Source organism: Phoenix dactylifera, chromosome 14 (assembly GCF_051530095.1).
Source record: "Phoenix dactylifera cultivar Ajwa chromosome 14, Ajwa_hap1_PhDact_Kaust_v1.1, whole genome shotgun sequence".
Classification (NCBI taxonomy): Eukaryota; Viridiplantae; Streptophyta; class Magnoliopsida; order Arecales; family Arecaceae; genus Phoenix; species Phoenix dactylifera.
The window spans coordinates 15,152,203-15,174,031 of NC_143203.1; the positions used below are offsets into that span (position 1 = coordinate 15,152,203).

Here is a 21,829-nt window from a genome sequence, read left to right on the forward strand (position 1 = left end):
TCAAACCATATAAATTTTTTTTAGCAGGTAAATATGATTCTCTTTATCTGGAACAAGAAACCTCTTTGCCTGTGACATATTTTTTCTTACAACTGACCATGCAAGAAAGTAGTTTTGACATCAAGTCATTCAAGCTCTAAATCAAACATGCAAACCATGGCAAGTAGTACATGTATGGAGCCATAATTCACAATAGGAGAGAACGCTTCATGAAAGTCCACTCCCTCCTAAGTGTAGCCCTTTGCAACTAACCGTGCCCTGAGCTATGCTGCCTCAACCCTAGTAATGCCTTCCATCTTTTTAAAAATCCATTTACAGCTTACTACTTTTTTACCCTTAGGCAATTGGACTAACTCACAACACTCGCAATAACTATAAGACCATATGCAACTATATCTACAAAGATTCTCTACCATGCAGCACGGTATCAACAAAGTTCTCATAGAAGGGTGGTAGTGAGCATAGTAGAATAAGGGCAGATTTTCAATATCAATTGGAATACCAAATACAAGTATAATCTAGCCTGTGAGGGACTTGGTCATATATTTACTCTCCAATTTTAACCAATGCCTAGCTTTTATCTTCTCTTCAACAACTTCTCCGAGCACCTCATCTACCAAATACAGGTATAGGCGCTAATAGTTCCTCTTTATCTCTATTAGATATATGCTATCTGGTAACTTCTCCTTCCCTTCCAATGCCTTCCACAACCCTTGTTGCATCTAAAGAGCTCGCATTTTAATCTTCCAGATGCCGAAATCATTTATGTCATCGAACTTTTTAATTTCAAATTTTGTAATTGATATTGCAAAATCCTAATTGAAAAGCTAAGGCTTTGATACTACTTGTTGTGATAGGCAAGGAGAATAACAAAACAACAAAAAAAAAAAAAAAAAAAAAAAAAAAACCAACCAAATAAGAGCACACAATATTTATGTGGTTTGATCTACTATGTCCACGAGTAGAGACGATGGAGAAGTTTCACTATAGATTACTGGAGATTACTGGAGATTATAGAGTACTTAATTGCTCTATTTTCCTAGGGTTACAAAATATATGTAATAGAGTAAGCTGATTTGGACTTGAACTAGTGTCCTATAATAATTAGGTTAGTTCAGCTTGCAAGGGCTGCTCCCTTGCACCCCTGGCTAACTAATTTTGTGGCCCAAATAAAACAAGTTTGCTGGCAGGAGGGGACCTTTTTCCCTCTGCTAGCTTTGCTTGTTGCGCTTCGCTCAACTCACTTTACTCGCTCCAGCTCGAGAACAAGGTCTTTTTTTTTGTGTTTCTAGAGCTTGTAAACTTAAGACATACTCAATATCTTTTTTAACCCAAGTATTGGTTGCGTGATTCCTAAATAAAATCCATAGTTGCATTGGAAAGAAATATTGAGTTTGACTTGAAATTGTGATGCTCCCTCTCATTCTCAAATTTAATTTGACATGCATTATGCACTTATTTTACATATGACGAAATAAGTATTTGGTGTCATCAGTTGGTTGAACTATTAAAGTACATGATGTAAAATTCCAGTATCATTCTAATTTCAGCTAGACTTTCTCTTGTACTAGTTTTTTTTAATAAAATAAAATTTATAATTCCATACCTATTTTACAATAACCTAATCACCCAATTCTATTTTTATACAGGAGATTTCATAAGAAAAAACATCTTATTTGCCTCTGCAAAAATGGGCCACTTTTCCATTCTTTTATTTTTCCATTTTTTTTCGGGTGCATGGATTCGGTTTATGAAATTTTGAATCATTATGCTTCTACCTTAAATGAATGTAAACATCTAGTATATATTATAATAGTCATACAAATTGCCAATAGGTAGGTATACACATGATACATGTTGATGCACTCATAAAAGATATGGCAAGGTATAGTAGTCTAATAAAGTTCAAATCTATTAATTATATTTACAAGATAAATAAATAAATAAATAAATAAGTAAGTAAAACTCGTCATTGAAAAGAAAGAAAACTGATTTTTTTTTTTTTTAATTCCCAGTTGGTGGCAAAATGAAGAAGTGGGTGGTGTCAATAAGGGCTAGTGGCGTGAAATAAATCCTAGAAAGAAAAGGATGAGAGATAAAGGCGAAGCCTTCCCTTTGCGTGCTGCGCCAACTTGCACCGATCCTGCGGGCCATTTTAGCCGATGGGAAGGTTCGAGAGGTTCCCAAAGCGACCGGCTGGCTCTCGACGCCCGCCAAGTCCAAGGGCGAGGGCCCATGACCGCCCGCCCGGGCTCATCTTTTTTCTTTATCCTTCTTTTCTTGATACCTTACGGGGCTCTTCTGATCTCTTTTTTTCTCTCTCAGTCGGCCTATAAAAGGCAACCAACTGCACAACCACATTGCCATACCAAACTCCTTCGACAACCTTGAAAAATCATTCACTTGGGTGCTTCTCGTTCCTCTCCAACTTCAGTCACCAAGGTTCTCCATGGCTCCTCACCACAAGGGGGCAGAAGTTGATTTTTCCGCGAGGAAGGTAACTTCTCGAAACTTGATGGGTTATTAGCAAACAGGTAGATCTCTTGGTCCATGGAACAAGACTGGAGCTCCTTGATGGGGTCCAATAAGAGTGTCATCATGGGTAAGCATCTAGATATGATTTTCCAGCAACGGAGAAGAGAACATATGGCAAGTAAATAAACACTATGAGGTAGAATATGACCCATTGTTTGGGAGGCAATCTTTTCCCATGTGAATTATGGTTCTTGCAGTGGCACATATATAGCTATTTATGGGTGTCGAGCCAGTGGATGCACCCTAGTTAGAGTTGTCGATGGAGAGGGTCTGGCTTTGTTGGTCCTAGTTCTCAATTTGGCTTGGGATTAAATTCAATTTTTTGGGCGAGCAATTCATTGTATTCCATGCATAGGAAAGAGGACATATACAGGGAAGGGAACATGAGACAACTTTTTATAGGTTACTAACCTCGTTTGCATGTCAAAACCTATTTCTTCAACCTCGTTTCCAAGAGGAAAATCAGGAAAAAAAATACTAAACCTATTTCATTTTATGTTTTCTTTTCCATGCGTTTGCCTTGTAGATTTGTTACTGATAGCTATTAGATCTCATATCCAAGCGCTTCTTTCTATGTTGTTTGATGCTATAATATAGTCACAACTCCAAATTAACTGTTTGAACTTCCTTTTTTCCCTCCTACAAAAAACAGGACAGTCAGGGTAAGGTGAAGATCTACCCCAAAGAACTAGATATTATCTGGGGTAGTGATGGCCGCTACTGGCGACTTCCTGAAAGGGACGAGTAAGCAATTTCTTCCTATCACACAAACTTTATATTATGGGATGAGTTCATTATTACAATTCTTGAATTTTGAGTGACAACTTGTGTAAGCTTAGAATTGAGTCGAACTAAATCAAGCCAAGTATGCATCTATATGATCAACTTGACATGCATCTCGAAGGAACTAAAAAGATAATGACAATTCACTGGCTTGTAATCTAGGGCTTTTAAGTTGATTTTTTTTTTTTTGCCTCTTGAAACACAGTGGACCTGTGGAGCTGCTCCAAGTTTGCTGGCTAGAAGTTACTGGTTCCTTGAAAAACGTAGAGAGCAACAAGGACTACCAAGTACTGTTCAATGTGAGCACGAAACCGGATGCGTTCGGGTGGAGCGACAGCCCGGTCTACCTGATGGTCAAGATCGGGGATAAGTACACCTGGCAGAAGGCTGACCTGAGCCAGCTGAAGAAAAACCCCGACAAGATCCCATACGCACCTCTTAAGTTCAAGGTCACCGGGGACGAGAAGGTTTCCTTTGGATTATACGAGATATGGAGAGGGAGATGGAAGGGAGGCCTGCTCATCCACGAGGTCATCATCGAACCAGTTGCCAACAAATAAATATATGAACTATATATGCTTTATACAAGGCCATAAAGCTTCCTACTCCACTCTCTTTAATGCTCCTTTCAATTAGGAGAAGGCTTGATCAGTTCCATTTCGTGTTCTATGGTGAGGATAAACTATATATACTCTGTAATAAAATTCCACTATAGTGTGTGCTAAAATAAAGTGGTCCTATATTCTCCTGGTTCTTCCTGACGTAACTCTCTCTCTCTCTCTCTCTCTCTCTCTCTCTCTATATATATATATATATATATATATATATATACATACATACATACACACATGCATACATACATGCATACATATATATACATGTTGGTAGCCCTTCCTCATCTACAGCAATGCTTTAAAGTACCTTGGTAGACTTAGTACTTGTATGTAGTTACATTAATACTACATGGATTTGCAAACAAACCTTATCCAACTTCAGATCATGCAAACTTGATGATCGTGTTGAAGAGATGCTTCGAATCTCGACAAATCAAGTAATGCTATTTTATTTTGTATCCATTGCGAGGATCTGTATGGGCATATATTTTGTTTGATATTGGTTATGCACTGGGTAGATCTTAGGTACTATTACAGGGCCAAATAACCCAAATAATACTTTCTGGTTAGCCTTTTTGGGTGAGATACTAGATTATTACAAATAGTTTCAAAGTGGATCTAGCCCACCCATATGGACTTAGGGATGTTGTAGCACATGCCTATTAGGGTTGATTATGGTGTTATGATTAGATCTGGGGATACTTATAAATAGCTTTGGACCCCTAGCGAGGACACAAGGGTTTAAATAGGGAAGTATGTGAGAACTTGTGGGGCATATATTTAGTCCCATATTGGTAGGCACTAGGTAAATCTTAGTGTTTTTATATAGAGCCAAGGAACCCAAATAACACATTTCAATTAAGTCTTTTTGGGTGCGGTCCTTGTTACATCCACCAATTATATATTTTTTAAGGGGAGATAGTTACTACAAGAAAATACACTTTTAGCGACCACTTTCGGCGACTAAATGAATAGTGGTCGCTGCAAATAAGGCTATTTGCGACCAACATATTTGTTAGTTACTGAATGATTGTCCAACACCGACTAAATGCATATTTGGTCGCGAAAAATCAAAACCAAGTTGGCGGGGTGGAAGTAAAACGTTTGGCGACTAAAGTTTGGTCGCTGAAAATAAGGCTATCTGCGACCAACGTTCTTGTTAGTTACTGAATAATTGTCCTACACCGACTAAATGCATATTTGGTCGCGGAAAAGCAATACCAAGTTGGCACGAGTCCAATATTTCGCATGGGCTGGAGGTAAAATTTTTGGCGACTAAATTTTAGTCCTTAAAGGTTCACCTCCAGCGACTAAAAAAAATTTAATCCAGGAAAATTTTTACGAATGGCGCCTTTTTCCGATGAAAAAATTGGGCAGAAAGTTTGAGTTTTTTAGTGACCAAACTTTTGGTAGTGGAAGGTTTCCGTAAAACCGAATGATGTTGTACTAGCCCCTGTAAGATGCTAATTTCTAAGTTCAAAAAAAAAAAACTGCCTATTTTTAACCGTGCCGTTTAACACCTTAATTCACTTAGGCATATCCTCGTCTCTTCGGCTGAATCTCAATTCCACAACTTTCACTACCAGAAAACAAGCGTATAGTGACGGAAAACTAGTGACGGCCCGTTATCTGTCACTATTTGTGACGGATTAGTGACATACAGAAATTTGGTCATCGTGGTGTGAACTTAGTGACAGATTAGTAACAGACCGGTCACAGAATACGCGGGTAGGATGGACGCCAAAACTTAGTGACCACCGTAGTGACGGAATATTTGTCACAAAACTGGTAACCGAAATTGCAACCAGACAGGGACAAATTCAGCTGTCACAAAAATCATAACTCAAGTGTTTATAAATTTTTAAAAGATTATTTTTATCAGTGATGGATTATTGACAGAAATTTCCGTCACCAAATTTAATTTTTAATTCTAAAAATATTAAAAATATTATTTTTGAATAATTATAATAAAAAAGATAGAAAGAGAAAAATTCAAAATGAAACTAAGTGTCGCCGCCCCGCCCAAATTCCCCCCCTCCCCCTTCCCAAAACCCCTGCAGCCGCTCAACCCGCGGCCCCGGCACTCACCCATCCCCCCCCCCCCCACGCGATCCCTAACTCCTTCTCCTCCTTCCTAGCATGTGAAATCTAGTTTTTGGTACATGGATAGCTTTTGTTCAGATGATCATGGTGGAGTTGTCTACAAGCAGAATCCAGTTTTTGGTATACGAATATTTTTGTCTACATGATAGTTGTTTAGAGAAATAGCAAGATCAGATATTTTGGGATTTTTAATTTACATTTTGATGTGTTTGGTGATAATTATCACCTTAACATATGGTATGGATGAAACATTGTGATGTATGGTTAATAGGTATGCTTGACTTTAGACTTATAGATAATGATATTTATAATGAATGATTATGGATTCTCCAACATTGTGTATACTTCTATTTGGATGAGCAAATGTATTGTGCAATATGGATATTGGATAGGCTGTGTTGGTTGTACAGGATTTGGAACGAGCCCAAAAATAAATATTAAGCTTATAATTTGAATTGTTAATTAAATAAAGATTAATACTTTCTGCCACCAAAAAATGTTTGTTGCTAATGCATTCCAATACATTCTGCGACCAAACTATTGGTGGGGGAAGATAGATATTCCGTGACCATTTTTTTGGTAGCGGAAGACAAACATTCCATGACTAACTATTTGGTCGGCGTTGAAATTAGCGACAATAGATTTGGTCGCTGAAAATTTTCTTCGGCAACCAAATGTTGGTCATTGTTGGTGTACCTTAGGTGACCACACAATATTGGTCGCCAAAATCTTTCAGTGACTAGGGTTCGGCGACGAAGAGTATGCTAGTCGCGAAAAGGTTTCGGCGACCAAATATGGTTATTCGGCGACTAAAATCTTAGTCGCTGAATATGTATTTTCTTGTAGTGAGTCTATCACTACAGGAAAAGTCGGTTTTACCGACGCTTTTTACAAGCGTCGGCAATTTTCGGTCTAACGTCTAAACTTTTGGCGACGCTTGTAAAACGCGTCGGCAAAAAATGACGCTAATACGCATCGGTGTAGTCGCAGGCCTAAGACGACGCTAAAAAGCGTCGTCGGAAGCCAACGACCCTCCTCCAAACAACCCCCTGCCGGAAGCCACCCTCACGCTGTCGTAAAATAAGTTCCCATGGGGCTCCTTTTCCTTGCCATGACCTTCTCCCCCCTCTCCCCCACCCCTTGAAAAACCCCTCTCCATCGCCTCTTCTCCCCTCCACGGGCCGCTCAAAATCCCTCTCCTCTCGCGTTCACAGATCTTTCAATCCTCCCGAAACCCTGACCCTAACCCCAGCGAGCAATCGAAGACGAGAAATGGCCCAGAGAGAGGAGCTCCAGGTCCCGAAGACTCTCACCCTCTGCATCAACAACTGCGGCTTCTACGGCAACCCCGCCACCAACAACATGTGCCAAGCCTGCTTCCAGGCAGCCGGATTCGCCTCCCCCTTGCTGCCCTCCCGCTCCAGCCACGAGAAAGCCAGCTCCGCCCCGGCTCAGTCGCTGGATCCGGCAGCGGAAGCAGGGAGGGGAGGTGCGGAGGGGCCGGCGGCCAAGGCTGATGCTGCCGCCGCGGTGGTGTCGCCGGCGAGGCGGGTGAGCCGGTGCGCGGGTTGCCGGAAGAGGGTGGGGCTTACGGGGTTCCGGTGCCGGTGCGGAAGTAGGGAGGGAAGCCAACGACCCCCCTCCAAACAACCCCTGTCGGAAGGGTCACTCCTCCCTCAACCCATTCCAGAGATCGGAAAGCATCTATTTAACCAGTAGTATTACCCACATCTCTCTCGCCCATTCCTCGTCTTCTCTCTCTCTCCAGAAACATCGATCACCAGTGCTTCATAGAGATAGAGGTACAGAGACCAAACCTTTCTCCAATCCCTCTTTTGCTCGATCTTTTCGACTTTTTTTTGGTTGTTTTCTCATATTTTCTTGAGATCTGTTCTACCCTCAGATGTCGATGAGTTCTATGCGATGTGCGATCCAGGTGAGTTTTTTTTGTTTTTTTTGGTAAAGATCGGTAGAAGTTTGAGATCAGGGTTGTTTTGGTGTTGGATCTGGTTCTTGGAATTGAGGGATTTGGGTGTGGGTTGATTTGATGTAGAGAAGGAGAACTTGTGCTTGTATGGGCATCCTGGAGGGATGTCGGAGGTGACGTTGCCGGCGAAGGAGGTGCCGCCGGAGCTGCCCGAGCCGGCGCTCGGGATCAACTTCGCGAGGGACACAGCGACAGAAAGGAGCCGGTGCACAGCGACTCGTGGCTCTGATTCAAAATATTTTTTTTTAAAAAAATATTTATAACGACGCTTTAAAGCGTCGGCGAAAACCCAAAACTGGGCATGCTTTGGGCTTTCCTGACACTTTAAAGCGTCGGCGAATGTCGTTTTTGCCGATGCTTCTATTAGCATCGGGAAAGCCCTGTTTTTACCGACGCTTTTTCTTAGCATCGGCAAAAACCGGACCCACGCCCACCTGCCCGACATCTGACCCACGCTTTGGGGTGCGTGGGCTGAAAATTCGCCGATGCTTAAAAGCATCGGTAGAGACCAAAAAAACCGCCGGAAGATATCCTTTCTTTTGTAGTGTATGCACCAAACATAGCACCAGGCTCTATATCATTGAGACTTGGTCTTATAATTCCATGCAATCAGATCAAGCAAGGTTTTCATTATTCGGGTTAGCTCACATACTTTAATACATTATGCTAAAACTTTCCGACTCTTTTATTAGTTAATCATTGGCATATCTTTGTCTCATCGTCTCATCTTTTCATATGAGGTAAACTAAGCATATGTAAAAGTGGCTCATCTTAAAATTATTTTACCAAGTTTACCTTATTCGCATATGGAGAATGTGATGCATGCACAAGGTAGACTCACCGCTACAAGAAATTCTTCTTCTTCTTGTTCTTCTTAGGTAAAATGATAAGTGAGACCGTATATTTGAATAGAAATAAAATAGATATAAAAGGAAGTGAAAACTGAACAAAGAAAGAGAAAAATAAAGAAAAATAAAATAAAAAAAAAGACACCCACAACCCAATCCGAGCATCAAAGTTTGACTATATACAACTAAGGAAGATAGTACATCCTAACCACAAATCAAAACAGGCGTAGCCCAACTTAAAATAAAGCCTAGCTCTAATTAGTCAACCTAATATTGGAAAGTTGGTCTCTCTTCATTCTGCGTAGAAGTGTCAGGCACATGCAATCACTACCACCACCACTAGGCCGCTATATTCACCCAAGTACCCAACCACCACTTAGCTCACCTCCACAACGACACTGCCTATTTGCTAGCGTCCACATCCTCATCGACAATCTCATCCTTATCGAGCACAAATCTAACCAATTCGACCACGGATGACCCTCCTATGCAGCCATCACCTAACTTCCATGTAGATCTAATCATCACCGATCAAAGAATGGTGATATTGTCCTTGTAGATCATAGTAGATCATAGTGATATTGTCTTTGTGGATCATATTTTCATCGATCCTATACATTTTCTCGGATATGAACAATCAGTCGATCTCACCAATTCGACGAATGACAAACATATCCTTGTAGATCCGAGCACAACCATTATCTATGATCTCACCAATCCACACCAAACTCAAATATCATCGAAAACCTTCACTTTTCCCACCAACTCACCTTAGGGTGGCCTCATTGGCTTGCCAAGCAGTCATGGTGTGACACTCTGAGCTATCTTAGGTCCATGACTTGGGGTATGATACTCTGAGCTATCTTAGGTCCATGACTTAGGGCTCATATTTGAATCCCTTGTAGTTTGCATTGCAAAAGCCAGTGCATGTTTGGATGGATGTCATGTTTTCCATTCTTGAAAATGGATGGCTGTTGGCCATCATATTGGTATGCCAAAAATGGCTAATGTGCCAAACATGGTAGGTTGAGAAATGGGCGACAACCATCCATGCATACACCAGCCTTTGTGGTGAAAAGCATGTACCATAAAGGATCATGACACCCTACTCCCAAATTAGCTTGGGCCTTGAACTCAAGCAACCCCACCACCTTATCCCCCAAGCTCCTATGCTTCTTCTCTTATACACCACCTCAATCACTGAGCTTATTTGTGCATCTCTCCTTACTCTATTTTTCTTTTCCTTCCCCTTCTCCCTCTTTCTTGTTGAGCCACTCAATGCTACTTCTTAAGTTACAAGCTTTCGCTTCTGAGTGTCAATAGCTCCATCAACACATTTGGCAAGCTCTCCCCTTCTCCCTCTCTCTATTTTTCTCTGTTGCCATCTAGAAATCACATTGCCAATGTTCCTCTCCCTTACTCTCTCTCTCTCTCTATCCAGACCATCTTGTCATAGAGGTAGAGGAAGACAAAGATGCCTATCAGCTTGGCTAGCACAAGCCCAACTCCTGTGCCCCTAATCATCTCTCTTGGCCTCTTCTTGCCTTCATCTCTTGAGTTGCTTGAGTGATCCAAGCCAGATGGTCCTCATGATAAGGAGGATGCTTGCCTAGGTCTCCCTTCAAGGTTAGCTGGATATAGCACCCAGTAGGCCACATCACCGAGAGCCATAAGCCAGGGCTTCTGCTAGGTGCAAGCCATGACTTAGAACTCTTCAGACCTCTTCATTGCATCCTCTACTGGAAGAGGGGTATGTCTTAAAAGTCATTTACATATTTAACACTAAAAATAGTTGAAAAAATTATAGCCATCTCCTATCTACATAGTCATATACGATAAAGGCAATCTGTCAAACATAGGCCATAGGGCTCAAAAAGAATGCACAAATACTTTAGAGATTTATGGAGTATTTTTCATGGGATAATTGGATATTCCTATATACTAAAAGTTTATTCACAGCTATGCATGAGGTTGGGCATTGCATTTGTAAGATTATTAAGGTGGATAATGATGATGTTGGGTTCCTCCTTCACCAATATCAAACCTCACATTGACTCCTACTTATTTCATACCGGATAGTCTGCATTTGCAATCAACCTCACAAAGCACTGTTAAAGATAGAGGTGCAAATCAGATATACAAGCTTCCAAGTGATCCTTTGATATGAAGGATAGGACACCTTGATGTAGTTCGAAGGCCGGCAAATTTGCAGTTGGACTCATATATTGGCTATGATACCTTGGAGTATATTCTTGATAGGGAGCACAATGGCTTACTAAATTTGAAGATGAGAGACGGTCAGGTTGTATAACATGAAAACCATCATAATGGCATAGAGTTCATATTAGAATAGAGATATGGTCAGACATATTAGACTGACTGGGTATTATCTTAAAAGATTTTGAAAATAATTCTTTTGTAGAATTATAATAGCTAATAATTCATTATTTTCAATAGGGATTTGTTCGAACACTTTTCATAAAAATATGTCTGACATGATCCAGGATTTTAATGGGCCATGAACCTTATGGCTATGGATTTGACAGTGTTATATTCAATAGTCATGTGGGGAGATTGGAATGATAGAGGACTGAATTACAGAAAATAGCTTGTGTAGGAATAGAAAAATCAATTAGTTTTATCCTACTTATTAAGAGATTTAGTAATGCAATATGGGCTCCATATTGCCATGCTGGACCATGTAGCTAATGTGTAATTAAGTAAACATGAAAAGACAAATGTTTGGTGAGCGGAAACTTCAATTGACCTATCTTAATAACATATATAGCCTTATCTCTAAGTCAACTGGACTAAAATTCTTATTAATTTCCCTAATAGATTGGATGAAGAAAGATTTAGATTTGATTCAATAAGAGATTAGGTTGGAGAAATAGCATGGATATAGAGATTGGGCTAAGTTGGGTCAAGTAAGTTTGAACTTGGGTCAACCCTGGGCTACATAGATTGGATCCAAGTTGGGGTGGTCAATTAGGCAATGGTCTCCAACCCTACTAACTATGGCACCCTAAGTAGGGAGCATCTAGTAGATGAGGGGGTGGTTCTAGGACCAACACTGCCTTCTAGGACATCCCTATGGTTTCTCCATCTCCAACATGAGATGAGGATCATAAAATATGATTGTATCATTTTTCTAGATTTGATTTATATGGATTCACAACAAGAATTAATGGATCATGCATAGGGTTGCATTATATCATGCATCCATGGACTTTTGATAGCATAGATCTCATTGGATAATAAAGGAGGGCCATGGGTCTAACTTTGATCTACAAGAGAGGGTTCAAATCTGGCTCTTAACTATATCTGAAGTTACTCCTCTTATGGGATGAAATATAAAATATTAAAATTGCATAAATAAGTGGCCTCGTTTCCTCAATTAGTTGGTTAACTTCGCATGATTATATCCACTATAGGTAAATTCCTGATCCGAGTTCTTGAATTTTCTTTTTCATTGGATGAAATAAGAAGGTTCATCTTGCATCTCCATGAAGTCCTATAGGAGTAGGATCGGTTTATGTTCATTAATTTGATAAAATCTAACAAAATTTCTTGTTTTGATATTTTTTGATTAGTTTGCCCAAGACTCATATCTATACTTACATTATGAGTTTTAAGAGGTCAAGATATGAGAAACTAGAGTTATAGTTAGAGTAGGATTGCAGGGTTTCCTATGAATAGTGAATTCCTGTATGATCCAATAATTCTTTGCTTTCCTAATTTTCTCAAATTAATTGGAGGTAGAATCCTAAGTTTTAGAGGCCTTTCACCTTGCTCTCCAATGCTTGTAATCATGCTTGTGATGTACTTAAAGCAAGTTCTAAATGGCTAGATCAGATATATTGATATGGCAGGTCCTAGTTTGACTATAACCCTATTCCCTAATATCTAGGCCATGGTCACCTATTATAATTAAGTTTGGTACCTTACTTATGACTGGCCACATCATCTTGGACTCCCTTTTTAAAATTAGGATTGGATCCTAGTGTGAAATTAACATGGACTTCTATAGTTGAATAAGGATAGGTTTCCGAGTTAACCTATCCTCGTCAAATTAAGTAGACTTCCTAATATGATACCGCCCACCTCTACCCCAATGAGGTTGGAATCCTAATTTTTTATGGTACTCCATGCATGTGTAAAACACCTCAAAATACTCCTAATTGGATCTAAAAATTGACAAAGTCACACAAAGATTTATCAATATGGGTATGTAATTAAAATAAGAAAGTCTCATAGGAATCCTAATTAGATTAGGACTTTAGTTAGCTTAATATTATTGAAACCAGGCTATGCATCCTTGATCCTATTAGGTTGGACCCTTTTTCCACACTGAATTGGGCATGTCTAAGAGCTTAGTTAGTGGTGTGCTACCAACCGTTCTATTAGGTTCGTTGTTGGCATGAGCACAACCCTAATTTTTAGCTCATTATGTATACTTCCATGATCTGAAATTCTTCTAATATTATTGACCTATGATCTTAGTTTAGATCATGCTAAAATTAAATCAGAAAAAGTAGGAATATAATATTAGCCAGGGTTGTCCAACTGCAACTAGTGTAATTTATATGGTTGTGATGAGTATGTACATGTTTTGCAATCATATTTTAATGACTTAAAATTATAAATTATTGCTGATATTAGAACCTATAAATATCCTATCTAAATCAAGATTTATGAGGATAATCATTACTTGTATTAGGTCTAAATTTTTAGCAAGTAAACGGATGGAAGTTTTAGGGTAATTATAATGATTGGAAACTTAAGACATCCTAGTTTTAGGGTTTATCACTTGCTTTTCTTCCCTGTTTTTTAGATCTAAAGAAAGAGATGGAAGTTTAATTTAAAATCAGGTATTTTCTAAAATAGTTGATGAGCTACACAGTTTTTACTTGCATTTTTGGATGATGTTAATAATAAGTATATTATGAACATCATCATTAGATGATGGTTTTATTGAAATGGTTGGACTAATCTTGGACTAATTTAGTGGGAGGATTTAATGTCTTCTCGATAAAATCACATATTTATCAGTTTTTGTATTGAATATGTGTGGTGATTTTATATTTTGTACATAAGATATACTACCATTGCAAGTGGATACTTTATTAGTAAGTGCTGACATGGTATAGTGGTGGAATATAATATGAATGAATGTATTTTTATTTTATTTGATATTTTAAATTTCAATGCCTAGACATATCAATGTTAGGATACTATATAAGGTTAGTATAAATGGATGAGGCCTTTGCCTTTTCACCTATTGGCCAACTTTTTTTTTATTATATTTTTCACATCAGAAAACCACAAGAATTTGATTAGGACATATTAGAGTAGCATAGTAGCATGGATCAAGGATCTAATTGGGATAAGTTAGAGTGGCATTATGGATCAACTACTAGAAAGATATAATTTTGCGGTTGTATATATGGCATCACCATTACCATATGATGTTTTGATTTACTGCTTATCTTGCTTATCTTGATTACCTATAATTTGTCTATTTAGATATTATGCTTTCTGTATATGATGTAAAGTATATTGTTATATGCATAAGTGTATGATGCATTATTGGTATGATATATAGGTCAGTATAAAGGGATGACACACTTGCCTTTTCACCTATGGGCTACCTTTTTTTTTTGTATTTTTCACATTAGAAAACCATGAGGATCTTATAGGGATATATCAGAGTTGCATAGTAGCATGGATCGAGGATCTGATTGGGATATGTCATATATAGTAACATAGGGATATGGATCAACTACTAGAAGGATATGATTCTGTGATTGTATCTATGACACCACTATTACCATTTGAGGTTTTGATTTGTTAATTATCTTGTTTGTTTTGATTGTCTTTGGTTTGCCTATCTATATGTCATGCTTTCTGTATGTGATATAAAGCATATTGTTACATGCATAAGTGTATAAAACATTATTGCTATGATATGCACCATTTGTATTCCATCCTTTAGCTAGATTTATTGCTAAGCATGTACAAGAACGTAAATATTAAGCCATCATGGCCCTCCACTGTCCACCCTATGAGATGCTAGTATATGTTGGGGAAAAACACATGTCTGTGCAAAGGCCAGCTTTGCTGTTGTTTGTATGCTTGCAGTAGAGTGTGAATCTAGAAGAAACTATTGAATGTGAATAGTCACATAGAGCTCGCCAGGAGAACTTGACTCGAGATAAGAAAACTAGTCATGCTTAATTGATGGGTACAAAGGCAACCCCAAGGCATAAGACATTGTATTCCATAGGAGACGAGATAGTATATTAAGGTTCCGCCAAGGGAATGCTAATAAATGATGATGTTATTTACAATATTAGTTTCTCCAAAGGGTAGAAGGATAGTTGCAATCTACTCTATCAAGTTGTCTTCACTCGCAATGTGAATAGGTATTCCATAGGATGGAGAACTCAACAGGTTCTATCATTGAGTTAGTACACCAAGAGATTGTACCAAACTCTAGTAGGTACTGTAAGGTGGAAAATTCTGATCATGTAGAATTTATCTATGATCACATTTATGTTTCATATGCATTTGGCTTATTATTACTATTTCTTAGTGTAGAAATGAATTTGAGCAATTTTAGTCTCTTAATGGAAATCCTAAGAGAAGACAAGTTGGATAGTTTTGACGACATTATTTGGAGAAGTAAGTTAGACCTGGTGTTTACTGCAGATGACTCGACTAGGATATTGACAAAGGGCAAACCAACATATTCTAATGGTGCTGACCTCATAGGTTAGCAAAAGGAAGCACTTGAGTATGCAACATTTAAGTCCTAAAAGAAAATTTGAGTTAAAGGATGGTAATAGGAATAATAAAGGAGCTACTTAAGGGTCTAAAAAGGGGCAGCAACAAGTGTAGCGCCCACCAAAGCTAGACTAGAACAGGAAGGATAACAAAAAAGGGCAAGAAAAAGGTAGAAGGATGGTTCAATTATGGCAACTTGGGGTACTAAAAGAGTCATCTCCGTGCATGTCATATTGTCAAAGCCCAAGGTAAAGAGGAAGTTTTTTTTTTTCAGAATTATATTGAGGTTGAACCTCATTATCTTGGTCTATGGACTAACTTTGATACATGTTTTTTTTTTGTAGGAAAGGCTTCGAGGCGAGGGAAGGGTTGAAGAAGATGAGATCTTCTAATTGGAGGAGAGGCAGTATGGATAAGAAGTAGTTAGTCACATCAAAGTGAGCATATATTTGGTCTATAGTTATTCTTACATATATTGTTTACAATTTTATCATATTTTAGACATCTATTTGTGAATGATAAATAGCAATTTAACTGATTTCCTTTAATTATGACAATTACTGTACTATAGATTATGTGACATGTTCTACCAAGGTTACGACTCATTATGAGTTAGTTTTGGTCGCACATGCCTTTGGTTAACATGCTTTCTTTAATATGTTTAGTGAGCAGTTTTCCTACTATGATGCTAGAGGCATCTGTGGTTTATCCTAATTTATTATTTAGTTAGTATTAAAAGCTATTCTCTTTCTCTTCCCTTTGGTGGATTTCTAGGTTCATGAGCATGTGAGAGCTCGACCCTTGAAGTGGCCAACCAAGATGGTGGTTTGTCCTTGGAAGAGAGACTTGCTGCATCTCTTCCTCCACAAATGTCCATTATTGCTAGTAACCGATGGGTGTGAGGATTTGCTACCACTATCATTAGGTTCAAGCTTCATGTGACTTCCATTCTAAAGTAGGGTTTGTACCGTGCCATAATTGGTTCTACTAACATTCTCTTCATTTTTTTGTATTCTCGACTCAAGTTCAACACCTCTTCGCATCGGTTGGTGTTAGAGCTCATGTTCTAGGATGCCTTTACACTGCCACAACATCGAAGAGTGTGTTAAAAATATGTGAAGAGTTGAACTACGTCGCTAGCTTTCAACAACTTCAATAAGAAAATCGGCGGCTTTGACAATATCGAGACCAAGGTGAGTGCTGACATTATCCAGGTTTCAATCATGACTCTTGCAGAGAGCCCTTTGGTGATGAAAGTGAGCATTCAAATGAAGAAGTTGAAGATCTAAATTCTTTCTATAATAAAAGAAAGTCCTCATTAAGCAAAGAAGAAACTTGTTGCCAATGCAAACGAAGACTACATTGCAACCATCATAGCCTCAGCATCAAAGCAAACATCCCTGATTTTGATGGTCGAATGCAACTTGATGAGTTTGTAGAGGGGCTTCCCATTATTGAATGAGTTTTCAAGCTTAATGAAGTCCTTGATGATTAACATGCAAATTTAACCACATTCAAGCTCCAAAAGTATGCATTTAGTGGAAAAATCTGAAGTGATGATGTCAGCATGAAGGATGTGGTTGGGTCCGGACTTGGGACAAGATGCATCATAAGCTCATGTGAAAGTTTCTTCCTGAAGATTACCATCAAGTTAAGTTTCTTAATTTTCACAACCTTCAATAGCGCACATGACTGTGGAAAAGTGTATGACAGAATTCGAGCAATTCTTTATGACATTAACATCATAGAGCATGAGGAGCAAGTTGTACAGCTCAACCTTATTGGATGTTAAATGACATGATTTGGTTGGCATAAAAGGTTGAGAAGCAACGATTGAGAGCAGGTAGCCTGCGCTTCTCAAAGTATCAAGATGGTGCATCCAGTTGGAAATGTTCCACATCGAAGTTATCACTATCCACAAGAGCAAGATCCTCCAAGCCGTCTATGAAGAAGGATCAAGATGCCCGCTCAAGCCATTCCAATATTACGCCATCCAATCCCTAGAAGTGCTTCAAGTGCTAAGGTCCGGATATATTGCACCCAAACTACAAGATCATATCTTTGGTAGAGAATGAAGCTTACAAAGAGGAAGAGCAACCAATTATGTAGGATGATGAAAAAGAAGATGTGATGTATGCTGACTGAGGCAAAGCATTGGTGGTATGTCAAAACCTTAGCACTGCCATGGTAGCTGATAAGGAAGATTAGTTGCACCACAATATCTTCTACACTAAGTGATCTTCTTATAGCAAGGTATGCAATGTGAGAATGTCATTGCCACATTGATGGTCGACAAGCTGAAATTGCCCACTAAAAATTACCCTTATCCCTACAAGCTACAGTGGCTGAGAAAAGACAATGAAATGAAGGTGACAAAGTGATGTTTAGTCTAGTTTTTTATTTGGAAATGATATCGAGATGAAGCATGGTGCGATGTTATTCCTATGGATGCTTGTCACATGTTATTAGGACGCCCATGGTAATATGACTAGTGAGCTATCTATGATAGATTTAAGAATACTTATTTCTTTAATAAGGATGGTATAAAAATAACTCTAGCATCATTGAAGATCGACAACCGCCCCCTGCCTCCATTGAGAACCAACACCTTCACCTTTAAGTCTGGATTTATCAAGCGCGTAAGGAGACTTATGTTGCATGCACCCTAATTGTATTAGAAGAAAATGAGGAGTCAACAAAGCTACCTAAGGCAATCAAACCATTCTTCAAAAGAGTTTGCTGATGTCATGCTGGATGAGATTCCAGCCGAACGACCATCTATACGCGACATCCTCAACATTGCATCAACTTTGTGCCTAATGCCATCATCCCCAACTAGCTTATTTGTCGCATGAGCCCTAAAGAAGACGAAGAGCTCTAGTGACAAGTAAAAAAACTCATGGAGAAAGTGTTAGTCAAGGGGAGCGTCTGCGCATGTGCTGTCCCAGCACTATTAGTACCTAAGAAGGATGGGTCATGGGATACATGTATAAATGGCCATGTAGTTAACAAGATTACAATCAAGTATAGATTTTCTATTCCTCAACTTGATGACTTGCTTGATCAACTACATGGTGCGACTATTTTCTCTAAGAATGACCTATAAAGCGGCTATGAAAATGCACCCTGGTGATGAGTGGAAGACCACCTTCATAATGCAAGATAGCTTGTACTAGTGGCCGATTAGGCTTTTCAGTCTTTCCAATATCTTGAGTATATTAATGCATCTAATAAACCAAGTCTTCAGGCCATTCATTTGGTGATTTTTTGTCATATATCTTGATGACATCCTAGTATATAATAAGGGCATAGAAGAACACATGGCACATCGCTGACAAGTGTTCTAGACCTTTAGAGACCATAAGCTATTTACCAATTTGAAGAAGTGCCAATTCCTCACCAACAAGCTAGTGTTTCTTGGATATATTGTGTCGAGCTAAGGCATTGAGGTGGATCCTAACAAAGTTGTCTCCATCATCAGCTTGCCCATGCCAAAAATGTTTCATGAGGTGAGAAGCTTTCATAGCTTAGCTTCCTTTTATCGATGATTTATCTAGAATTTCAATACCAATGATTGGTTGCATGAAGGGAGATCAGCTTTAATGGACTCACAAAACTCAAAAGAAGCTTTAAAAAATTGAAGAGAAGAATTATTGAAGCACCAGCATAGATGCTTCTAAACTTCGAACTAGTCTTTGAAGTTGACGGTGGTGCTTCCAATGTCGACGTTGGCACTGTCCTCAACCAAGAAGGCCATTCTATTGCCTTCTTTAGTGAGAAGTTGAATGACGCCAAGCTTAAGTATTCGATGTATGAAAATAAATTTTATGCTATAGTGCACGCCTTAGATCATTGGAGCCATTAAGTCAAAGTTGTTATCCTTCACAATTTTGTGCTATTCTTCATAAAATATTTGGCACATACATATATAAAAGTATGAGAGGAATTGAAATTAATGTTAGCCCTTTCTATTTGAATCATTGGTTTTGAATATTTACAAAAAAAATAGTGGTTCATTGGATGAATCAAATTATAACCATATAGTCCTCTCGCTACTATATCCCACAAAATAATTTCTCCCATTAATCAATGGTATTTGCATGGTTAGCCTATGCTACAAAAGGCTTTCATGGCCTAGGAGGTCGTAAGAATATGAGCATTCACCACATGTTATACCTAAGGGTTAAATACCCAAATGGCTTTGAGTACAAGTGGAAGATTGTTGGAAGAGGGTTATACACTAAAAGATATATGTATATGTAACACTATGAATAATTAAGAAATCATGGCTATCTCCTACCCATATATATAGTCATATACAATACAATGTTTATGCCACACATCGGCGAACTTCGGTATAGAAGAGAGCTAACCACGCTTACACTAAATCGCATAATTAAGGAAGAGATTGGGAATGCTCAAGCCCAAACCCTCCACTCCAAGCCAAATCAGCCTTATGCGATTGAAGCTATCTTTGGTAGAATCTCGAACCAACATGAATCAGAAAAATAGAGAAAGACACCAAAATAGTAATTCCGAATGAGAAGTTTTTGGAATCATGTTTAGAATACTAATTTGAAAATATATTTGTATATAGACCCTTGGAAGTATATGCATATAAAAGAAATCTTATTTTTATTAAATAAATTGTTTGTATCATGAATCTATAAATTGTTTAAAGTTCCTTTTGCTATATTTGTTTGATATCTTTGGTTATGGTAGTTGGTTTCTTATTGGCCCCTGGGCATACTCTTCTTCTTTCTTTGTTAGAGCCTGATGCATAGTAGGGGACTAAACAGTGAGCCTAGCTCGATGTGTCCAGCTTTTATAGTTTTCTTGGAACTCTCCTTGATGCTATGGATTGTAAAACTAATTGAACTATTATTGCCATCCTTTCTATTCCATTTTGGATGAGCAGAAAACTCGAAATCATCAGAAACTTGGTTAGTTGGCAGAGGGCATGCTGCCTAGTTTGTTTAAAAATGGGGTAGAAACATGTACAAGCATGCTACTGGCATTAGACTAGTTAGAAAGATGTTGATCGAAGAAAGGATAGAGAGTAGCATGAGTCTAGATAGGGGTATGACGTTGCACTATGATAAAAGGGTGGAGTACTGAGCTAAAGTAGGCATATAGAGTTGGGCTATAGTAAGGGTGTAGCACTACACTAGGATAGAAAATCTAAGTTATGCATACTCCTATAATAAAAGATTAAGATAAAGATAAAGTAATATGATTTGATTGATTGTCAAAGAATCCATCATATAGTACAATTATACTTATTTATATTATAAGATAATAATTGCCCATCCTGAAGGTTGCTATCTATATTTGGCCTCTACTTCTAGTAGTTCTGGTAATTGATGCTAGTCATCCTCTCACTATGCATGAAATAAGCATGATTACTCTACAACTATCAGACTGATAATTATATTCTATCAGTCTTTAGCTTGTATTAGCTATCTCTCTCCACTTGGCCTACAATATGATCTTCTGTCTTTTGAAATTTTTGAGATTGGTATGATTATCTCGGTCTTCTGTTGGATATCTTTCATGGCCAAGACTTACTCTTTCAGTTTGTTTATCCATATCATGGCTGAATTCTATCTGCTCAGCCTTGGTCTCCATCCTTAGTGTAATTTCACAGCTAAACTTTATTTAGTTATAGCAAGAATTATGTGATTCTCACTTGCTGTTAATTTTATCAAACTCAATCCATATGATGGTTGCTTCTGACCGCCAGCTAGATTGTTGAGATATCATATAAGCTGCAATATATATAGGGTCATTATATATATAATCACTATATACTGTATAAGGTCTTGTGCTAGGTCATTTTCTAAGGAAAAAAGTCGTAATGGAATTAAAATATTAGTGATTGTTCTACTTTATCCTCTCCAACTCTTTACCTCCATATCTAAGTAAAGTGATTATATTTTCACTGCCTTCAACAAAGTGGTATTAGAGCTAACAAAATGGTATCAAGGCCATGAAGATCCAATGAAGTAGACAATCAAAAAGAGTTGTTCAAGAGCAAGGAGGCTTTAAGTTCGAGGATTGTGGCAAAGAAGAAACCAAAAATAGCTTTAATGAGGAAAGTAGTATTATGCCAATATGGGTGGTGAGTGAACAAAGAGGAAAAAAATGAAAGCAAGGGAGAGGGAGAGATGGTT

General features: G+C 38.3%; 1 protein-coding gene across 1 annotated transcript; it reads left to right on the forward strand.

Annotated features, from left to right (window-relative positions):
* Nucleotides 1–2,147: 2,147 nt before the first annotated feature.
* On the forward strand, nt 2,148–4,079 carry LOC113462284 (protein PHLOEM PROTEIN 2-LIKE A9-like). The gene is made up of 4 exons (XM_088710835.2): nt 2,148–2,170; nt 2,326–2,497; nt 3,188–3,279; nt 3,524–4,079. The coding sequence occupies exons 1-4, from the start codon at nt 2,163–2,165 to the stop codon at nt 3,876–3,878; spliced, it is 627 nt and encodes a 208-aa protein (XP_088566961.1). The 5' UTR covers nt 2,148–2,162; the 3' UTR covers nt 3,879–4,079.
* The last annotated feature ends 17,750 nt before the right edge of the window (nt 4,080–21,829 follow it).

What these genes read in the sequence shown, in the direction of transcription:
- LOC113462284 (XM_088710835.2), top strand. An exon ending in TTGATTTTTCCGCGAGGAAG is followed by an intron (nt 2,498 to 3,187) that starts GTAACTTCTCGA and finishes TACAAAAAACAG; the next exon opens with GACAGTCAGGGTAAGGTGAA. An exon ending in CGACTTCCTGAAAGGGACGA is followed by an intron (nt 3,280 to 3,523) that starts GTAAGCAATTTC and finishes CTTGAAACACAG; the next exon opens with TGGACCTGTGGAGCTGCTCC.